General features: G+C 42.8%; 1 protein-coding gene across 1 annotated transcript in view; it reads right to left on the bottom strand.

Moving 5' to 3' along the window:
• Positions 1 to 897: 897 nt before the first annotated feature.
• Positions 898 to 22,494, bottom strand: part of SRSF11 (serine and arginine rich splicing factor 11) — a 29,148-nt gene continuing 7,551 nt past the window's right edge. Inside the window, exons 3-12 of the mRNA XM_018576878.1 lie at positions 11,371 to 11,480; positions 10,397 to 10,489; positions 8,106 to 8,155; positions 7,874 to 8,001; positions 7,708 to 7,792; positions 6,431 to 6,556; positions 6,215 to 6,304; positions 6,001 to 6,099; positions 3,668 to 3,812; positions 898 to 1,291 (exon numbers count right to left, since the gene is read on the bottom strand). Of these exons, the coding sequence (XP_018432380.1) occupies positions 1,094 to 1,291; positions 3,668 to 3,812; positions 6,001 to 6,099; positions 6,215 to 6,304; positions 6,431 to 6,556; positions 7,708 to 7,792; positions 7,874 to 8,001; positions 8,106 to 8,155; positions 10,397 to 10,489; positions 11,371 to 11,480 (1,124 nt within the window). The 3' untranslated portion in view covers positions 898 to 1,093. The remainder of the gene's footprint in view (positions 1,292 to 3,667; positions 3,813 to 6,000; positions 6,100 to 6,214; positions 6,305 to 6,430; positions 6,557 to 7,707; positions 7,793 to 7,873; positions 8,002 to 8,105; positions 8,156 to 10,396; positions 10,490 to 11,370; positions 11,481 to 22,494) is intronic.

Below are 22,494 nucleotides of genomic sequence, written 5' to 3'. Positions count from 1 at the left end.
AATGAAAGATAGAAGCTGATTGGTTGCCATGCACACCTGCTCCAGTTTTGACACAGTCCTCCTCAGAGCCTCTCCCTAGACTGTCACAAAGTACAAAGCCCTTAAACATCCACACAGTCCTTTCTTGCCCCCATTCGATATCCCGCTCCGACTGACTGTTCTACTAACCCAATGCTTGACAGATGGACTCAGACGCCTTGGGGGTGTCACAGCCCACCTTTGTAAACACTTCGATCTCCACAGTGGTCTGCGTTGTACAGTCTGATCTTAGAAAGCCACCGAAAAGCAATCACAACGGACTAAAGCTTACCTTCTCTGAGGGATGGTAGCCTTGGAGCAGAGGAGAGACTGTACAGGGGGGCCTCCTGCTTCCTCTTTGAAGTACAAATCCCCATTAAGTGATTTTGTTGTTGTTGCCTCCCTGCACATCACTGTAGTATGTGCTAGCTTACTGAAAAAGCCTGGGGTTTTTTTTTTTTGTCTTTTTAGGTAGCTGACTATATCTTTAAGATCACAAAATCGAGTATTACGGGATTCATCGCAGCCTGCAAAAAAGTACATAATAGTAAAGCCTTAAAAAACAAAAATAACTAAATCTGCAGAGTTAACATCATTCCCATGAGCAGAGGAGGGTTCTGGTATCCAATCTGCCGCACACAAGAACCGCTGGCTACGGGCACAGGTGGTCCAGTGAGCGAGAACACACACTCTGCTTTCTCAGACTGAAGTCATGTGTAAATCTGTCCAGCACATGGGGGGGGGAGAGAGAGGAAGGAGAAGGGAGGCAAGGGGGGAGGGCAGCTAAATAGCAAAATGATAATAAATCATGCGAGGTGTTAAGACGCATGCAACGTATTCGTTAAGTTGCGTCACACTAGAGAATTGGGGTGGTTTTCATTTTACAAGCTTTTTTTTTTTTTTTCACCACACAAAACCGGTTATTCACTTCAATGTTTTAGATAGACAGACCTTTCAGCACGGCTCTAGTAACATAAGGAAATGTACATTCACCAATAGCTCAGTGTAGCATACAACCAAAATTAGAACATATTAAATAGAAAATAAAAATCACATAGTAATAAAGGAGGAGGAGTTAGTCGCTCATATCCATGTCCTCCTCGTGATGGTCGTCTCCATTCACTTTGGAGTCCTTTGGCGAGTCGCTGCCCGCTGCTTCGGCCGCAGTCTCGCTGTCTTGTGGCCCGCTTGCCTCTGAAACCATATACTCTTCTCGCTTGTCCTTCTCGCTGTCGTAGCCCTGCTCCTCCTCATCGTAATCCCGGGTTACCTGCTGCGTGGATTGAAAGAACAAGACAAGCTTTACTACAAGTCATTCCTTAATTGTGTAACACACCGACATCCCAAACAATGAGCATCTAAGGATTCTGGTCATAGGAGGACTTTCCCATCATTGTACAAGCCCTTCCTCATCGTGCCCTTGCTGAGGGTATGCTGCGTTCCACCCTGTGTCAGAGGTCTGGCTTCTTTCAACAATTGGGAACCAGTTACTGTGGTTCCGGATTATGTGATCACCGTGGCATGACGATTACATATATAAACTCCTCACAATCACCACACAAGCCTTACGATGCCAGTTTGCCCGTTTCATACTGTAAAACCAACTACAGACCCAAATATAGTGTGTATATATATATTTTTCATATTAACCTATTCTACAAAAACAGATTAGGTTATTTAATACAGTGTAACAGTGTACCAGATAAATACTGTTTCATACTGTAATAGTTAGGGATGCACCGATATAATCGGCCGAAAACGGCACTTTGGCAAAATGCTGAAAGTGACTTTTCTTGCCGATGTAGCGGTGCATCCTGTTCTCTCCTCCCGGCTGGGTGATGCTCTGTGTCCCAGCGGGGAGGAGAGAAACTGTCACAGGCGGCCGAGCGATCGAGCGGCCCTCCTCCCCGCACCGCTCAGCCTCCTGTCACAGATCGGCCTGTGGACGCAGACAGCTCGCGCTATCACAGGAGGCTGAGCTCTCCACACCGCACCGCTCTCTAACACAGAAAAGAGAGCGAAGTACAGTCAGCGATTGCTGAGTGTTTGTAAATAATTGAGGACAGAGTATGGTTACTATATCCTCAATTATAAATGAATGGGAAGTGATCTACATCCCCCTCCTGTTCATACATGATTGTGGATATTAGGGATGCACCGATACAAAGTACAGTACTCGGTACAAGTACAGATACTTTCTGAGCTCCAAGACTACACTAGAGAAAAATTCAAAAGTTAGGGGAGGCCGCTGTCATTTGTAAGGAGCACACGGAGCTTCTGGGATTTGCACATCTTGGTTTTAATGTATGATTTTGTGTATGTGTATATATATATATATAAATGCACCGATACTATTTTTGCAAGTACAGATACATTTTTGTTTATTGTCATGTGACAGTTTTTCTAAACCAATACAGACTAATGATTTCAGGACAGTGGTGGAGCGCCAGAGACAGGTCCCAGCTGCAACCGCTGCAAACCTGGTAGTTCTCATGAAAATGCCCAGTATAGGCACTGGTATCTGAAAAGTATTGGTGCATCCCTAGTGGATATTGTAAACATACCTCATGTTATGAATAAACAGGAACACTCAGTATAGAGGATTCCTGTTCATTTATTACAGGGGCTGCACAAAAAAGGACTGTCTCCTCAATCTATTTTTCCATTTTAAAAAGGGAAATATCAGGAGTCTGTTTAGACCCCTGATATTTCCCCGAAGCCCCTAAAAGTAAAAAATATTTAATACAAATTAAACGTTTATAAAAAATAATAAAAATGAGTTAAAATAAAAAACATTTTTGGTTTCGGCCTGACTTTTTCATTTCGGTGTACCTCCAGTAATTGTTAACTACACAATTAAAGTATCAAATATATATTTATTAGTTTATATTTTTCATATTGATCACCTATTTTACAAAAACCAGTAGGTTATGAATACATTGTCCCAAATAAAAACAATGCGTCCTTAAAATGTTAATAGGAGGCAGACAAATTAGAATGATTGTCAAATTACCTGAGGCATACGGACACTGGTAAATTTGGTCTGGGCATCTAGGCTTTGATGACCTGTAGTCACGAAAGGGGTAACTGCTTGCTTTGCTCATACTCCATTACATCAACATTAATGAGTCTTTAAAATACATTACATTTTAAAAACTCAAACAGTTACCCTAAAAACCTTACAAAAAAACATTCCATCTTTCATACAGGTACTTCATTTTTTCTGAGTCATCCAGATGACAATTTTAAATACTTGGGACATTGATGAGTTTAAAGTAAATCAGTCACTTTGTCAATTAATTACCCAATATGGAATTGATAATCTTCCAATAAGTGTGTGCATGCCTGCGTCCACAAGCTACCTACAAGTGGGTGGTGTCTGACTCCAGCCTACCCCACCTATTGATGTGCAGCTAGGAGCACAGCCACAAAACAAGAAAGGAGGAGACTGCCACCAAAGCACGCAGGTCATGTCATACAACGTACCTGCTGCAGAGTAACCCATACACCATTTCCAAGCCAGCCAAAAGATGCCGGAAACGTAAGACTCATTGCACAGATATCCTTCAACCACGGGAAGTGGCCACTTTAAATCACATTAAGTTTAATGTTGAGGTTCAAAAGAAAAATATTCCACAAGAACACTTACTTTCACATCTTTTTCACTTTCTGATCTCCGCTCGCGCTCCTTCTCTTTGTCTTTGTCTTTGCTCTTCTTCTTCTTACTGGAAGATCGCTCTCTTTCATCCCGGTTCTTCTCACGATCCTTATCCTTCTTCTTTTCTTTTTTATGTCTGCAATTCCAAAAAGGTTGGAAAGATTTTTTGTTAAAAAGACGTTTATGTTTCATGATACAACACAGCAATACATTACACAAAAACAGTTACAACTATTTCTGGTCTCCTCCTAGATCATCGCCCAAACCAAAACACAGGGCTTTGTGGTGCTTCACCGGATTCTAAAACCAAGGCTGGAAAATGTGAAACTAGAACATGTGAAGCTCCAACACTTCAGAAGACACTTCGAGTACCTTGGCTCCCCGGCTCTAGACACAGAAGCCAAGAGTCGGACCCCATTCACACCTGCGCATCCCATTCATTCCTAATGGCAAACCAAACTAGCAAAACACATAAAAACATGGAACGTGTGTTGCGGAAACGACCCCTCTTTTTTTGCCATGTCATTCAGCCGGCGGCAGCGGACTTGACAGCACTTCCAACCAGCTTCTCTCACCTGTGCAGCATCTTCCATTATATAAATCATGTTATGTAATTATGAACTTTTCAATCATGCTTTTTCAATCATGTTCAATTGCACAAGAATTCTGATTGTCATCTACATATGAATGAATTTAATCAATGTGGAGTGAGTTTATAGGGGAATCATGTTGTCAATTTTATCAATTCTATTTGCTTTTTAATCAATTAAAATATACTTTTTCAAGAAATTCTTGGTGTGCAAGTTGTCAGTCGGCTGCCTAAAAAACCCCAACTTTTCTGACTTTTCGATATTTGGGGAACGTATATGAACCCATAGAAATCAATGAGGGCAGGAGAAAGGGACACGTCTGATCAGTCTGATCTGACTTAAAAGGAACCCTGTCACAGGAAAACAATGGAGGCTGCCATTACTGATTTCATGATGGTATACAAATGGTAGCTGTCCAGCTTGTTTCAATTGTTTGTGAGAGGTCAGGAGTAGCATCCTTCATGTTCCCAAACAACATTTTTTTTTTTGTAAAGGATAAGGACCTGTAATCGGCAGACTTTTGTTTGCTTTAAATCCACTTCACTCACGATACAAGTCTTTGGGAATGCAAGAGCAGTTTGCGGCAGGTAAAGTGCACCTGTCAACGAATGATCTCAAAAGTGTCTCAAGCTGATGTACAAAGAAAAACGCAGCGAAACTCCGAAGCCCATCAACACGCTCCCTAATTATACTTAAGTATTTTTTTAATGCAAACATTTCAAGTTACAAATAGTGCATGTACGCACTAGATAAGCTTTATCCATATTTTATACTATACAAATGTCATCTTGCAAAGCCTGATCCATTTATGTAATCAGCATTAGCACAAGGTGACAACGCTTCTGCCATTTCAGCTACTTTTATTCTTTGCCAGAACTGGCAAAGGGGCTGTTCCTCCATCCCTCCTGCTCTTCTCTCGGACACTTGGTATACTAAGAGCAGCTGTCAAATGAGAATGTGCTCCTTTCTTGCTGCAAATGTAGGAGAGGTGTGGAAAGCCTATAAACTATGAGCTGTACAGCTAGCAAGGTTCAAGCCAAGAGGTCATACAGAATTGTTGATCCTGCTGCTATGCCTAAACAGTGGCTGTGGCCCTATTAACCCCTTCATGACTGAGGCCCTTTTTTCATTTTTTGCACCCATGTTATATTCCACATTTTAGGCCTGTGTTTATGAAATTTCAGTGTGTGTGCACGCTTAAATAAATGAACTTAACCCATCCCCCTCAAGCTTTTATACTTACCCACCTGTCCACGCTCCCGTGACAGTCACACTGGAGAGTCTATATCAGCAGCTATGTGGCTCCTTGTTGCTGCCTCACAGCTCAATAAGAATATTTGGGAGGCAGGAAAGCATGGGCAAGCACCAGCACTATTAGAGAGTGTGCGTGCTATGTCTTATCAGAACAAACTGAAATCGGAGAGAGCGCAGGGGCACTGAATCTGCTGGCACTGGTGTCTGCAATTTATGGCGCAGAGTCTGCTGACATCACATCCAAGATGGCAGTGCCCAGCAGCAGTTCCATGAGTTTTGGATGTCTACACACTAGCAAGGCTTTTACAGGTAAATAACATACCTACAATAGGTGAAATGCACATATAATCTTGTCGAAATGCATAGTCCGGCAACAAGAACTCTTTATAAATAGTTGTATTGTCTTATGCAAAAACTAAACAAAAAAAACACAACAAAAACAGAGCACATCAGCACATACAGGGCGGTAAAAGCTATTACCTCCTTGGTGAAGGGGAGCGCGAGTACTTCTTCTTCGGGGACCTTAGCTTTTTAGGAGGAGACCGAGTTCCACTTCGACTCTTCTTGCGTCTTCGTTCTCTGTTCCATTAAAAAAAGAATACATTTCATTAGAATACGTATTTGAAAGCAGATTGATAAATCTACGTTAATGTGAGAGATTTGAAAAAAGTTTACGCACAATGGTAGGCTGTACCTGCTTGTACTTCTAGACCGTCTGCTTGTGCTGTAGCTTTTGGGTGGTGTTTTGGATCGTTTCTTCTCTTTCTCTTCTCGTTTTTTCTCTCTGAAATATCACAGTGAGATAATAAGCCACATACAGGGTTTGGAATATGAGCATGAGAAATGTTTTGACAGAAAATGGTAATGAACTGGATGGTGATTAAGACGGGAGAGAAAAGTTGACAATTACCTGGATTTGGATCGCGAGCGTCGGCTTCTTTCCCGGGAGTGTGATCTTCGCCTGCGTGGGCTCTTTGATCGCCGCCGACTTCTAGACTTTGAATGAGATCTTCTCCTTGATCTGCTTCTAGATCGTCTAAGCCAGTAAGAAAAACAAAGATTTAAAATAAGTACTGGTGTAAGTGGATTTTTTTTTTTTAGAAGACGTATTTTGACCCTGCAGGTAAAAGCAAAAGATTCACTTTAATACAGACCGTCCTTTTGCTCCCAGCCACTCTAATTACTCACAATGGTCAAAAGGAAAAGACCTAGGTGAATCAACAAGTCCCCATGTCACATGGAGCAAGTCAACTTCTGCTCTATACCTGAAGTACAGGCTAGTTCCTTAGGATGCGGAGTTTAAAGCAAACCTGTTAAATTGCCCTGAATGAGCAAAGTACAGGTGGGCTTTAAAGAGACACTGGCACTCTGCCCATTTAAGGCCAAATGACAGTGTGTGTTGGGGCTGCCAAAACCCAAAGATACTCACCTCACCAGCAATCCTCCAACGCTCCTATCGCAGACACTACCAACTAAAACAGCATTAGTGCGCCAAAGAAGCAGTATAGAATTTGCCATGTGCAATTGGCTGCTAGGCCCAAACGCTGCATTAAGGGAATGGGTCACATGATCCTCCATATCTGGAAGAACCAGGCATGACAGCTGCAGTAAGAGAAGCATCAGGGGGGGGGGTGGCTGAAGAGTCAGTGGGAAGAATCTGTACAGACACTTTCACTTTGCCCTGAATGGCCATGACGACAGTGTCTCCAAACCAAGTCAGCAATTCAACAAGTGCTACAGCCAAATCAATGCAACAATGACATATGGAAAGTATAGGTGTACTTCTGGGATGGAGATTGGCAAAATTCACTTTTCTGATCAGATCATTGAATATAAAAATGCACTGCTCATGTAGGACAGGCACACGGCAAAGCAAACAGAACCCTGAGCAGAGTCATGCGTGAGGCTTCCCATGTAACTGCCGGTGCCCTGCCAGGGGGTTAGGGTGTTCAAGTTGCTGGCTGTGGAGAGGAATTGAGCCTTTGACAATCCTGAAGAGGCTTTGAACTAATCACGGGATGATAGAAAAAAGAAAATAAGTAATACATGCCTACTTTTACTACATTGTGCACTGTGGCGACAGAGTCTGCAAGCTGTGAGAAACTAAAGAACCTATTTTAGGCCTCTGTATGGTTTACTGGAATGCCATCATAAGCATTTGAATTGGATGTTAGCAGAAACTCTCACCTGTGCCTGGAAGAAGAGGGTGTCCTCCTCCTCCTGGATCGGGAACGTGACCTTGAATGCTTTTTCAACTTGTCATCCTTCTTGTCTGAAATCCAATACACAGATAGCCGTCAGATATCTGATCAACATCAGAGCTATAGAAAGTCACACAGGACCTGACACTTACCTGGCTCAATAGCTGCAGAGATCAAGGACTGGGCCTCCCGGACACGCTTCATGGCCTCCTCAATATCTTTATTAGAGGCATCAGATTTCAGGCTGGGTGACACAAGCCCTGCCGTCACATGATTCAGTCTGGAAACCAAACACATTTTCTGAGTCAATGCACATACAAAATAAAATGTGTATACAATGAGAAATCTGTGGGGCAGAACAGTCATTGGGAGAGTAGGACTTACTTTGGATCCACTGTGCTCATGAGTTTCAACAGCTGGTCTGCTGCAAGAGACTGGAACAAAAACACAAATACATTAACTTGTGAAGTCAGAACATTATTATAAGCTTATGCAAGAGACCCGCATTTAACACAATTAATTTTTTAATAATACCTCAATCTGTCTTTATATTACCCACCCATAATTCCTGGCACAGCAGCAGCAGTGACAGACAGAGGAAGGGGCAGCATAGTAAGGCTTAACTGCAATGCATACTGCTACTGGAGCTTGGTGACTGTAGGACAAAGATGACAACTTCATCTAGCTGCAGCCCTTCACTGTCCAATGAGCCTTGGAAAAGCTGAAAATGCCTTGACTGCAGTAGAGAAAAGTAAACTGCAATGACCTGGTCATGGATTAGAAATCTGACCCAACATAAAAAGGTAAATGCTTTCCTAATCAGGGATCTGTGGAACCATAGGGTCCCCTCACAGGTTGCTAGGAGTTACTTGAGTAGTGATGAACTGATCTCCTGCCAACAATGACCACCAATGTAAGGGGGCAATTCCTTACAACCAATGCAAGGGGCCCCTTCTGTGATCCCCAATGTAAAAGGGACCATAAAGTCTCTTATTTTATGATGATTGTCACAGAGCAAGGGAGTGTAGTAAAATAATCAGATCTGGATATCAAATACACAAGGTATGCCTTATTTTTGTTATTATTTAAAACAAAATGTACCACAAGTGTATTTTTAAATTTTTGAGATTATCAATCATCGGCGCACATTAGCACACCCCAGTAAATTAGAATATAACCAAGATCATATGATCATTAAGGCCCCATTCACACGGATCGATTTATCGCGCAGTAATTCCCGCGATAGCCCGGCTATTAACCGCGTGATATCGCTCTCCAATGCATGGCAATGGGGCTCTGTCCGTCGCTGTCGCGGGTCGTGCGTCGCTACAGCAGGACCTTTTGGAGCTGATTTTGCCGCGATTCTAGCTTGCTCAATGCAAGCATTTGCGTGATATCGCGCGACAGACACGCAATTTGCGAATCGCTCAATGTGAAGGGGGCCTAAAACTAGGGATGCACCGATTTTGGTACCGATAATTTTTTTTCCGTTACTCGCTGATATCAATTACCGAGTAACGGAAGTCCCATTCAGGAAGCCAGGTGGCGTTCCTGAACTAGCTCGCCACCCGACTTCCCGATTAAGAAAGTCCCCTCTTACACTGGTATGTCCAGCCCGTCACCCCAGGGGCCTCTCCAGCCAGAGCGCGGCCTTCCTCCGGTACCTAGCCGGAGCCCTCTGGCCGGCCAATCAGGAAGCCGGGCGCCGTGTAATGATGCAACGCCCTGCTTTCTGATTGGCCAGGAGGCCAGCTCCATGCTCCCTCTTCATGAGATGACGAGGGAGCATGAAGCCAGCTTCCCGACCAATCAGGAAGCCGGGCAGTGTTTCATTACACAAGTGACGAGAGAGCATGAAGCCACTTCCCGGCCAATCAGGAAACCGGGCAGCTGCCCGGCTTCCTGATACAGGAAGTATCGGGCTAGGCATCGGAGCGCATTTGAGCGAGTACGAGTACTCGCCCAAATACTAGTTATCGGCACCGATAACGATACTAGTATCGGTGCATCCCTAATTAAAACCAATACCAGGTATACAAGGGGGGCTTTTAAGAAAAAAATGTTGCTCTCACAATGAACTTAATAAAAAAGGTAAAAATTTATTGCAATGAATTAAAAGCACAAATTGTATTAAAGTAAACACAAACTTAATACGACGATATTGTGCATAGTCCAAATACAAAACAGTAATTGTTGCAGTGGCCTAGTTGATCACAATTTCATCTGTTATCTCCTTGTGATCAACTAGACCACTGCAACAATTACTGTTTTGTATTTGGACTATGCACAATATCGTCGTATTAAGTTTGTGTTTACTTTAATACAATTTGTGCTTTTAATTCATTGCAATAAATATATTTTTACCTTTTTTTATTAAGTTCATTGTGAGAGCAACATTTTTTTCTTAAAAGCCCCCCTTGTATTGGTTTTAATGGTCATATGATCGTGGTTATATTCTAGCTTTCAATTTTTACCAAGGGTTCCCAAGACCGAAAAAATACTTACAAGGGTACCTCTGGGGTAAAAGGGTTGAAAAAGGCTGTTCTATACAAGAACCATAGTACCCCAATGCGCGTTAATGTATAGTTGGTCACACAACACTAAGGACAATGCTGGGAGTAAATGTGAGATACAGCAATGTGGAAATTCTATAGGCTGTCAAAATAGAAATCTACCTGTGAGGTTAGGTTGGCTCCTGGAAGAGTGAGAGCAGCGAGAGTGGGATCCAGTGTAGGCGCTCCCAGCGCAGCAAGGGGAACCGCTCCAAGCTAGAAACAAATAACCGCATTTATACTGGTTACATATATAAGTTGCAGCTATGTCCATATAAACACATGAAGATGAGGCCTTTCAATAGCGCTCAATCCACATATAGTTACGTGAAGGCGTTCAGGATGTTACAATAGAGAATATAACCACCAGTCTCAAAAAGTGTATCTAAACCAAAGAACTAAAATGTAATATACTGTAGCTTACTAGTCTGGTGGTTGTAGGGTTGTAGAGAAAGAAAAAACAGCCACCATTCTTTAATTTGAAACTGTTGATCCTGCCAGTAACATTTCCTGTCCTAGAGTAACAACACTCACTTCTCTGTACACAGCTCTTCCATTTTGATAAACCGGGAACATATTTAACCAATTTAAACAAAGTTCAGTTGGGCTTCAAAATGTTTTTGCTGGTGTACCACTTTTAGGTCTCATTCACACCATCCTCAGTGCGTTCCGGCCCGATTGTGGCCGGAACGCACTGGATCGCACTGCGGCCGGCTCAGTTTGTTGTGGTGCGGGAGGGGGCACTGCGGTGCATTAAAGTGAATGGCACCGTAGCCAAGCCCTCCAGCCGCACGGGAACGCAAGGCACATCAATGTCTGTGGTTTGGTCAGAAAAAAAAAGCTGCAAGCACTATTTTTTCTGACGGACCGCAGGCATTGATGTGCCTTGTGTTACCCTGCGGCCGAAGGACGGGGCCATTCACTTCAATGCACCACCAAACCCCCTCCCGCCCCACAACAAACTGAGCCAGCTGCAATGCGATCCAGTGCGTTCCGGCCACAATCGGGCCAGCACACACTAAGGATAGTGTGAACGAGGCTTAACTCTGCAACATACTGCTCAATTAACAGTTTTCTACATAAGCATAAGATCTTACCTGACTGAGTGGGTTGGGCGTAGGCAGGAGTCCTCCGCCTGGCAGCAAACCAGTGACTGCATTAGCTGGGGCCACAAGTGTCAGAGCTTTGGCCTCATCAGGAATGATTCCTGCAGAAGAACAAATCTATATTAGCCACACCGCTCATAGAAGGACATAAAACCCAAAAAATCAAAAAGTAAAAAAAGAAAAGAAAAAACAGAAAAAAAGCACCCAGAAATTCACTGATCCGTCACTCAAACTTGCTGATAGCACTTATCTCTGGCTGTCATGTTCATGCTAGCTCTATCTACATTTTTTACCATTAAAGTGAAATATCGCTGGGCTTTTTTCTCGTCTTTTTACAGATGGTTAAAAAGTTCTAGAGTAAGAAAAGATACTGCACAATACACACTACTGCTGCTTTGTGTTAACACTGCCGAGGTTTCATCACCTGTACGGGATTTTTAATTCATGAACCAAACGTAAGCAAGCAGTCGGTTTTCTCCGTAGGGGGGTGTGCTCTCAACTTTTCAAAAGCTGTTATATGAACAACGACTCGTGTCGGCTGCTTCACTATAAAGCACACAGAGAAATCAAGATACACAAAACAAAAAAAAAAAAAAAAAGGTCGGTTTAGGTAATCATATGGAACAATTCACTAGCTCTTGTATCATACCTACCACAGAAGAGTACATGAGAGTCTGTAATGTGCTGTAAGAGGGTGTTTGGGGGTTTGCAATTAAGCACTTTGGCTTCTAACACTTTGCTTACCTGATGAAGAGCGCTAATAAAGATTGGGTAGGGTTATGGGAGAAAGCATGAATGATGTAATGCCAGTCTACTGTGCCTAATACACACGCAAAGTGCATTTGTGTCAAAATAGAACAGTCACATACATACAGCAGAGAGGCTATGTCAAAGACTGAACCAATAATAAAGTGTACCTGTCAATTTGAAGACGACGTGACTCTGCAAAATAAAGAGCTTTTTCCTATTCCGAAGTCTAAAAAGGTACTTAAGAGAACTATGGGGTGTTTTTCCCCATAGTTCTCTTAAGGGTCATGGGAGGACATAAACTAGCCCCCTCCCGTGACCCAAAGCTCAGTATATAGAGAGCTACAGCTTGCGGTATACAGAGACTGCTGTAGCCGAGATGGCTCCCGACATTACTGTCGAGATCCAGCCAGCTGCGTTGACAGCTGGCTCAGCCTATATAGAGGCAGAGCCAGCTGGACCCGCCCCCTCCCCGTCCATTCCTCCAGTCAGCGCTGGAGGATTGGAGCGACGAGGAAATCCCTGCGGGGAGCGGTGACCGACAGTCACCACTCTCTGCAGGGAGCTGCTCGGGAAGTGAGCGAGCGACGGTATGTGTTCGCTCACTTTTTGATCTATTGAGCCGACGTGTGACCGTTTCATTGTCACACGTCGGCTCGAACTATGAGGATGAGTGATTTTCACTCACCTCATTGTTCTCCTTTAAGCTTGATTCTTGCCCTTTTTCCATTAAAGTGGAACTAAACCCACTAATTAACCCGTTACCCCAAAATAAATCTTAAGTTAGAAATATTTAATGTTACTAAAACCTTAAATCAATGTAACTCTGCAGATAGGAGAGTTTAGTCAAGTCTTAAAATTATGTTCTAAACAATGGACACATACTTACCCATAAAGCAACCGCTACCATCTTCCTCCTATCTCTTCTCTCTGACATCATGACCATTCTAGCCCCAAGTCTTGGGATTCCTAGTGAAAGACTCTGACACTAATGTTGGCAAAATCAGCCACAGATTGGGGTTTTAGCACTATCAAAAAGGAAAACCCGTACTGAGAAGGCATGCAAGCTGCCATTGCCAATCTGTTTTGAAACTGCTGCTTGCATGGCACTCATGCTGACCCAGAGGCTGTCAGTGAAGCAGAGCAAATAGAGAAGAGAAGAGGAGTTCTGGCTATGGAGTCACTCACTGCATTCCATACAGTAGTCAAAAGCAGCAGCCCAAATGTTTACTGGTTTTCTGTAAGCCACAGGCAAGTGCATTTTAGGGTGTTAACAGTAAGTAGCGTGGACGAGTAGGCGCAGGCCAGGTTCACACCATTTTCTGGACCAGATCTGGAACATGGTGCATTGCGTTTTGCTGTGTTTTTACAGCGTTCCATTTCAGACCATACAAAAAGAGACTAGCAGTATTTTGTCTGATCCGGAACGGACTGTACTGGTGTGAACACAGCCCAGAAATACCATAGGGATACATTAGAATGCTTTATTTAGTCTGAGAAACTGTTTTGGTCTGGACATGGTGTAAACAAACCCTAAAAACAGGGACTAAAAGTTGCAAAGTGTTTGAAAATCCCAAAGAGAAAACTAAATCTTGGACGGAGGGGACAATTTACTTTCCTAATTCGGTTTTGTATCCTTTCACACCAACTTATAAAAACCAGCAGTTTCAATTTCACTGAATGCTCAGGCTGGTCAGAGATACAAGCATGATGTGACGGACCTCAGCTTATAGACACTAAAGCAGGTCATAGCCTGCATACTCAGCTCTATCAAGGATAGAAAGCCGACAAAGACTACATTTTATTGTACAATTCGGGCTTCTGTTGATGGCGTTGTTTTGAGATCCTTCTAAGATAATTCAGAATGCATTGACAGTTGCAGTTGACCTTCTAGTGGGTTTTGCATTCCTATAGACTTGTATGGGAATGTAAATGCTGCATGAAGTGAATACAAATCAGTCCACACTGGTGCAGGCTGTGAAACCCCTCCTGATTGACTATCTCTCCTGAATGGAATGTTGAATGATAGTCTTGGTAGGGCATCTAATAGTCACAAGCTTTAGGTGCCCATTTATGAATTGTAGAAATCAATTTCTTACTTTTTTTTCTTAGGGAAAATATCAATGTGACAGTTTAAGGCAATATTTATCAACGACTCCTATAGGCATTCCCCATAATTTTCAATAGATGGAAGGTGGCAAACAAAAGCAATTATGCAAATGTTTATAAGTCAAATGTCTTAATTTAAAGTGTATGTGTCCTAGAAGCCAAAATGTACTGATAGATTAATAATGGAGGGTGCAGGAAAACATCGGTTCTGTTAGAGAATTAGGCCATAATTTAAATAACAGGCAGGTGGGAATTCACACATGCCAAATGATAAGTTCACATGGCTGCTGCTAATAGTTATGGTGGACCTTGGTCTGCTTATTAGGTAGTCCCCCACCCCAAATAGAAATGTAAAAAAAAGCCACAGAATAAAAATAAAATTGTTGCCTTAAAATTTGAATTCAGGCACACTGCCTAGGAAAGACAAGAATCCTATATCCTGAGAGTAGGGGTTCCTACACAGTACAGGAGAACGCCCTTGCAAGCTTTGGGATCCTCAGCCTTCCCCCGGGTCCCTAGGAGAAGGCCCAGTGACATCACCCTAACCTACAGGAAGTGAAAGGTACCTTAAGCAGACCTTGCATTTATGCAACGTTTACTGTAGTAGGAAATGTTTGCACATGAAGGAGGCCATGGTCTGATGGCAATCATTCACTTCCTTGTGTTTTTCTCCTATAACTTCAAGCTTTACAACTCTTTCAAATTGCATCTTCTGACCCATCATGCCTGGAACAAAGTGACAGGTTCACTTTAATAAGTGGAAACTTGATATGCTCCCATTGATTGCAACAGTGAGATCAACACTCTAATCAGTGCAGCCAAAAAACAGATCCTCGCTGTATGTATGTGTGTAATCACTACATTGTGCCTCATGTGTCTTCCCCCTTCCAATTGCCAGTACCCACCCCCCCAAAACCAGAGCGTTGAGCAAAATCAAAGAAAACGGGAAAAAAATTAAAATAAATGTAAACTATTGATTTCCATATACCAGTCGTTTGTCTTGGATTAACAAAGTGCGTGTGAGCATAAAACATACAACATGTACAGGGCACTTAAGAGAAACTGGACAAGCTGGAGAAGAAAACGGTTGAGTGGTATTTTCAGCAGGGCCTGGTATATAGTTCAGGCTGAACCAGGGAAAAGAACTGTAAAACACAACAACAAAAAAAGAAAAACCACTGTTAAATAAGGATCATGGTTCCTGGTATATCTCAGGGGACAGTCATGCATTGGTCCAGAGACAAGAGTTGGCCAATATTTAGAAAAAGACAGCATCTACCATATATCATGCACTGGATAGACCAGTCTGGATTAAACTTTTTTTTTTGTTAAATGTGACATTAAATTTAGAAGAAAAAAAAACTGGAACTAAAATAAAATAAAATGAAAAAGCAATGAGGACCCTCACCAGGTATTTTTCATGCGTCATGGTTTAATTTTTTACACTGCCGCTTTGTTAGAACCATGAAATACTGCGTGGATATGTTGAAATGAAAGAAAAAAAGGAAACAGACAAAAAAAGAAACAAACATTAACCATAACACCTGAAAACCTGCCCAACTTCTAAGACCTTCATTTAAAAATGCCAGAGAGCAAAATCACATCCCGTAACCAACAGCATCCAATCAGATGGCTTTCTTTACTCTGCCACCTTCTGATTGGGAGCTGTGGGGGGGGGGGGAAGGCACACCAATGCTCTCTGTAATGGTATTAAAACCTTAAAGGGCTAGTTCACCCAAAAGGGATATGCGATTTGATTATTTTTTGGCAGAAGCCAGCAAGTGGAATTGCAATTTTGAAGACAGAAAATACTGTTTAATTTCCAATCTCTGTCCCAATTATTCATCATTAGAGAAGACGCAATAAAAAGAATCAGAATTGGGCACTATAGCAAGATCTGTCCACCAGATCAGCGATTATCCAAGCGCGAAATATCCTATTTGGGTGGACTAGAACACGAAGTGTATGGGGGAAAACACCCACAATGGTAATAGATTATCACCTCCAAATACAGTGTTACAAATACAGTACTGCTACACAGTGCCCGTTTCTTTGTAGCTTGAGTCACAAGCAAAGTAACAATCATACGCTGTAATACATAGTAACCAGACATTTAACCCAGTCTTATATGTCCACACTACAGAAAGCTGCCACACCGGACACTCCACAGAAGAGTATGTACTGCTCTCAGCATTGGAGCCGACACTTCACCAGCTAATGTGAAAGCAAACATAAGCTTGCAATGGGTGATACTTTCCTTTCTACATTGTATGCTGGTTAAACAGTCCAGGGTGGAACTATGAATTGCATTAAAGAACAACTCTCATGAGTGAAATATACGGGCTGCCTTTAAACCTCTGAAGATACCAGTTTCCTGGCCTTGGTGAAAACTGATTGAAGCTGAACGCTGGCCAGCTTACAAAAAAGGAGAGGATGTGGCTGCATCCCCCTGTATATTCCAGATCTAATGCTTGTTTAGTCTGGGGGGGTGTAAGAGAATCACTTACTTTACTCCACAGACTTTCTCCATACTAGCTCTGGAATCGGCACCAGTCTCTCGAGGTCACTGCTCTTTGTGGTCATGTGGTCACCCCTCTTGCGGATATTGCATACAATGAAGGACCAGAGCCACCACTGGCAGGAGCGAAGAGTAGACCCAGCTGCCATGGGAGCAAGGAATAAGGGCAAGACTTCCCCTCATCTCCCAGGAATAAATGAGCATTAGAACCTAAATATACGGTTGAAGCGGGGTACTTTTTTTTGTAAACTGACGGGAGTTTAGCTTACAGTAACACTTATTAACCTTTGCAGTGGGGCTCCCCCCACACTTCAAGGGTAAACTGCTGGTTTGTGTCTAGGGACAAAAATAAAGTTATACCCACTCGAAGCTCCGAGCCGGCCAGCTATCACGGCGCTCCCTCCAGCCTGCCCCCTCCTCTACAGCACATTGGAGTCTTCAGCGTCCTCACGTCTATATACACAGTGTATAGGTGTGATTATTTACAGATATCTATAGGAGGAGGGGGAGACGCACTGGAAGGACTGCTCTGAGAAGAAGCCGGCTCAGAGGTTTGAGAGAGTACAACTTTTTTTAACCTAGACACAAACTTAACTCTTGCAGTGCTGGGGTAGCCCCTCTACAGGGGTTTAAAAAAGTTCTACTTTAACTCAGGTCTACAGAGCAGTGAAGCTGCAGGATTAGATTAGGACAAGCAGGCAGAAAGCATTTTCAGATGCACAGCAGCCAAAATATCTCTTCCCATGAAAGGTTTCCTTTAGCCCTCATTCACGCGGGTAACGGTCGGCCCGTACAGATCCGTGCTGTGTGCACGGCCGTATCTGGCAGCTCCCGGGAAGGACAGGTGCTGCGTGTGATTATACGCAGCAGCCTGTCCTTCTCTATGGGAGTGCACGGCTGTACGCCGCCCTACGCTCACCCGACCTGCACGTCCATACAGGTGCGGTGTCCCTGCTCGGATGCAGACAGGATCCATGCTGTCAGCGTACGAGTACGGACACCCACACAGGTCGGGTGAGCGTAGGGCGGCATACGGCTGCACGCTCCCATAGAGGACAGGCTGCTGCGTATAATCACACGCAGCACCTGTCCTTCCTGAGAGCAGCCCGATAAGGCCGTGCACGCCCCCATACAGCCATGCACGCAGCACGGATCTGTACGGGCCGGCTGTTATACATGTAAATGAGGGATTAAAGCGAACCTCTCAGCCACTTTTTAACATTTTAGTCCCATATAAGAGCAGACACAACACCACGTCCTCTGGACCGAGCTTCACTTTATAGCTATAGCCCTGACCTACCTTTAAGAAGAAGCCCTGCCAGTAGCCATCCAATACACTAATAAGATATCAGGCCTACTTGGGTGCCCTCACAGGGCAGGAGGATGGCATTTGGCATGGACTTGCACTCTGGCTGCCAGTAAAGTGAAACTTGTTTCCAAAAATGACCACAGGTTTTCTTGTAGCGTCTGCGGGACTTTTTTAACGTGTAAAACAGGTTCACTTAACGTATTCCAATAGTTTAAAGCCGACCTCCAGGAAGATACAAGAGAGTAAAAATTAAGGATGCTCTGTAGTCATTATATAAATATATGATTTTTCAATACAATTAGTGCAAGTACCTGATTTTTACTTGGTATCAGCCTCTTGCAAATCCCCTGTACAGCAGAGCTGAGACTGGGAGAGGAAGACGCATTACAAGGAGCCAATCGGTTTTCCTGCAGTGCTTATGTGCTAACAAGGAACATGCTGAGAGCAAAGTGATAGATGAGGTCATATGTCTTGCTGGCTTCTCCGTCATTGTCAAATCACAGGCTGGGGGAGGTACAAGACCTGCCAGAATTACTTAAATGCATAAGAAAAAAGAAAATCAGGTCTCCCATCCTGCCAGACAAGACTGAAGTGGCAAAGCTGTGAAATTATCAGGACTTATGGACAGAAATATAAATCCATTGGCAGCTAAAACACCTCTATAATAATAATAATAAATATATATATGCACATTTTTTCAGGTAGCGGTCTGTCTGTTCAGCTTTTTTCATAAGACCCTTATGATTTTTAAGAGCCAGCATCAGTCCGACCCTTCACAGCTTTCTTTAGCATGAGGCCCGAAGAATAGTTTATTCGACATAGAACACAAAGTGATCTAATGTGTGGTAGAGGATGACAACATGTCAGTTTAGTGAGGTGTCAAGTGAACGTGTATATTTTCACACCCAGTTTCCTGATATGTCTCCCCAATATCGATAAGAGAACTCTACGTTGCAATGACTCTGAATCTGCTTTGCTACATGCATTTGACTTGTGTAAGATGGTGGTACAGGCCAGAGCTGTAATAAAGGGATTAGGAAGGGAATCGTATAAGTCCCATGAAGTGTTGCTCAGCATGTGACAGGGATATATAGCGAGAGCAGGATATTTATAGCAAGCCTATTTTTGAAGTGGGGAGGCACTGAAGAAACAAAGAGCGGTACTGCTAAACCTGAGCAAATGAAACATCCCGGATAAATTGTAGCTCGGGAGAAAATCTCCACGAGGGAGCCAAAGATTTTACATGTTGAAATGGAATAAGAGATTGTCTATATAAATATATTAATACGTTACTAACCTCCACAAATATCTTAACAGCTATTGACATTTAAAAAGACATGAGGACTAAAAAATAACCCAAATAGCTTTCACTGCTTCCCGGCCTGCTTGCTTTTGTAGTGCAATTTCGAGACAAGCATAAATGCACAAAAACCCATTAGGTAGGAAGGGGTTAAAGTGAAAAGGTTTATACTTATAGCCCAACAATGAGGCTTGACTCACCTACACACAAAGGCATTTTAGTGATGCATGATGACGGTCATAATGTGACCTGGTCTTTTTTCAAGACACGGTTGTGTGTCAAGATCCCCAATATAAGTAGATCCGGGAGTTCTGGCATGGTCCCAGCAAACGTTTATGGTGCAGCCAGCCAACAAGGAACACTTAAAAATGTATACAAGTACGTTTAACATTATGCCTAACTGTATACAGATTTCTTAAAGTGGAACTACAATCTCCGAGTGAGATTAAGCTACTGTGCTGCCCATCTGTGGCCAACTGACTACACTGCTACTAAATTGCATGGCAGTGGCTTAACAATGTAAGCTGAAAACAGAAAGTGATCTTACTGGCAGGACCACCAAGTAGGAGACTGCAACAGATGGTTAAGTGGTAGCACTTCTTTCCACCACTCGGGTCCCCGGTTCGAATCCCAGCCGGGACACTATCTGCAAGGAGTTTGCATGTTCTCCCTGTGCTTTCCTCCAACACATGCTGGAAGGTTAACCAACTCCTGTCTACATTGGCCCTGTGAATCTCACATGTGTATGCATGCGAGATAAGGAGTTTTCAATCTAAGGTCCCTAAGGGCAGGGACTGATGTGCAGGGTTGTAAAGCACTGTAAATTGTCAGCCCTATATAAATACCTGTCATAATAATAGATTCACAAACAGTAACTAAGAAAACTGTACACAGCAATGTGAAATACATTTTAGGTTTACAGCCACTTCAGGACTCTAACATGGGACCACTTAAACAACGGGCCTTTACAAAAAGGCACCCTATAGATTATTAACCCACCAACTTTTAGAGTTGGTTGTCCTTCATGACAGATGAAGAAAAGGGAAATCATCTTCTGTTCTATGACAAAAGCAGAGGGCTATTACTCAAACCACTTTGAGATCCTAAAGGAATGCTGATCTTACTAGGAAATGGCAAACCTGACATTTGTGAACAGCTGTACTGTCCTGGCTGAAAACACTATTCACCAAGAGTGAAACTTTTGCAACGTAAATCCCCTGGGGCTTAAAATACAGTCATTCATAAAACTTGTTTGTGAAAGTGAGTGCCCCCTGGGTAAGACTCCGCACAGTATTCTGTTTTACTATCCATACGAGTCATTTATAGACTAACCAAAGCTGTAGTACAAGATTCATCTGGTCAATAAAGCTAGAGGTAAAACACTCCAAGTCAAAATGGAGATGTCAGATATGTGTGAAGAGGACGGGATTAAAATCACCCTCCTGGTCATCACTGCTGTCCAGGACCTGTGACAAGATAGGATTGGCTTTAAAGCTCGTCTACCAGTATCACCTCTTTTCTTATAGAGAGATAACAATTGTGGTTGCAAGAGTCGGTATTATTCTGTCCAACATCCTGAATTAAGTAGACCCTGTGGCCAGACCATTCATTTTAACAAAAACAAACTTATAAGTTTATATGTGCTTACAATGTTTTATGTATGTTATGTTATCTACTTTTAGAAGCATCTACTGTGAAGACATCCAAAAGCCCTTAGACTGCAGCCGGGTGCTGCCATCTTGGGTTTCAAGCCTGCAACCCCAGAATAGTAACTCAAGTGGCACCCTCATAATCCCCTTTGCTGCTCCCTCGGTAGTTGTATAAAAAGTTATGTATGAAAGTAAAGAAAAAAGGGGCAGAGGAGCTGGGCCAGCACAAAAAGAAAAATTAGACACTCCCAAAAGTGGGATGAATGGATCACGGAAGGAAGCAATGTGCTGTGCTAGGGAATTGACTCTTCCTGGAGTAGTAACATTTTCTAGCAAGGTTAAAGGCACATTTCAAAGTGAATAAAAAATAATTTATGGAAACAAAATTAACAGTAAGCATTTAAAATACTTCATTTTTTTCTCTGTGCATTTACCTGCTATATTTTAAGGTTGGTGTCAGGGTCCCTTTAAAACTGATCAGTATTAGCACTTCTTACATGAATGAACTGGCGTGGGGGCAACATGATACTGTATTGTATGTTGTGTCCCAACATCTTGAAGAGTAAAGAAATGTAATGGCAATCACAGTCATAGGGAAGACCCCTCCACTGGGAACTCTGTCAGCAAGGAATGGGCAACTGAACCCTGTCCAGGTCCACCCAGACCACAGAAATCCATTTTCGGAGGATTTTTAAATATAAAGTTCAACCATACATCATTTTAACCATGTATCCTGCATTTGTTTTCAGAGAATAAAAACTCACACCTGCCATCTTATAACAAACTAACAATCCTAAATACACAGAAAATTTAGCCATAATATATATATATATATATAAAAAAGAAAAGACATCGTTAGCATGTAGTTACAGCATGTACAACACGCGAGTGCTTGCTGGCGTCTAGTTAATGTCTAGCATCCCCTGAAGCAGAAGAGGACCCACTTTTTTCTGCCATCAGGAATGGATTTGCAAATGCCTTCTCCACTACAAAAATCACACACACAAATAACAGAGAAGAGAGTATATTATTCGGCAAATACTGTGAGGTATTGAAGGATGCAAACTTCAAAATAATAGGGAGGAGGAGGAGAATTTTACACCCTGCACCCATTCAGCACCTCTGTAAGTTACTGACTTACAGAACACCAAAACTGATCCATGGTATACCTGAAATTCTATGAGCCAATGTGCCAGTTTGAAGTACGGCTTTTAGAAAGTTAGGACTGTGCTTCAAAGCTGAGCAATAACATTCCTTGCCAGCAAGAGCGGCCGTTATTGGATGTCCATGTAAAGGACTGCAAGACTCTATATCGGCCTAACCAATAACGTAATGTGACATCTGACAAACCGGATGCAGATGGTGGAAGACTAGGAACAGAACTAGGCAGAACAGCCTTGGGATATTTTTGAAGGAAAGGCTCAGTGTATACCAGAGATCTGAAACAAAAACGACAAGCATGCAGACTGTGTTCTTTTAGAAC

This window comes from Nanorana parkeri, unplaced genomic scaffold, assembly GCF_000935625.1.
Source record: "Nanorana parkeri isolate BGI_ZX_2015 unplaced genomic scaffold, ASM93562v1 scaffold79, whole genome shotgun sequence".
NCBI classification, from domain to species: Eukaryota; Metazoa; Chordata; class Amphibia; order Anura; family Dicroglossidae; genus Nanorana; species Nanorana parkeri.
Note: the sequence above shows the minus strand (reverse complement) of the source record. Positions and strands in the feature narration are given on the sequence as shown.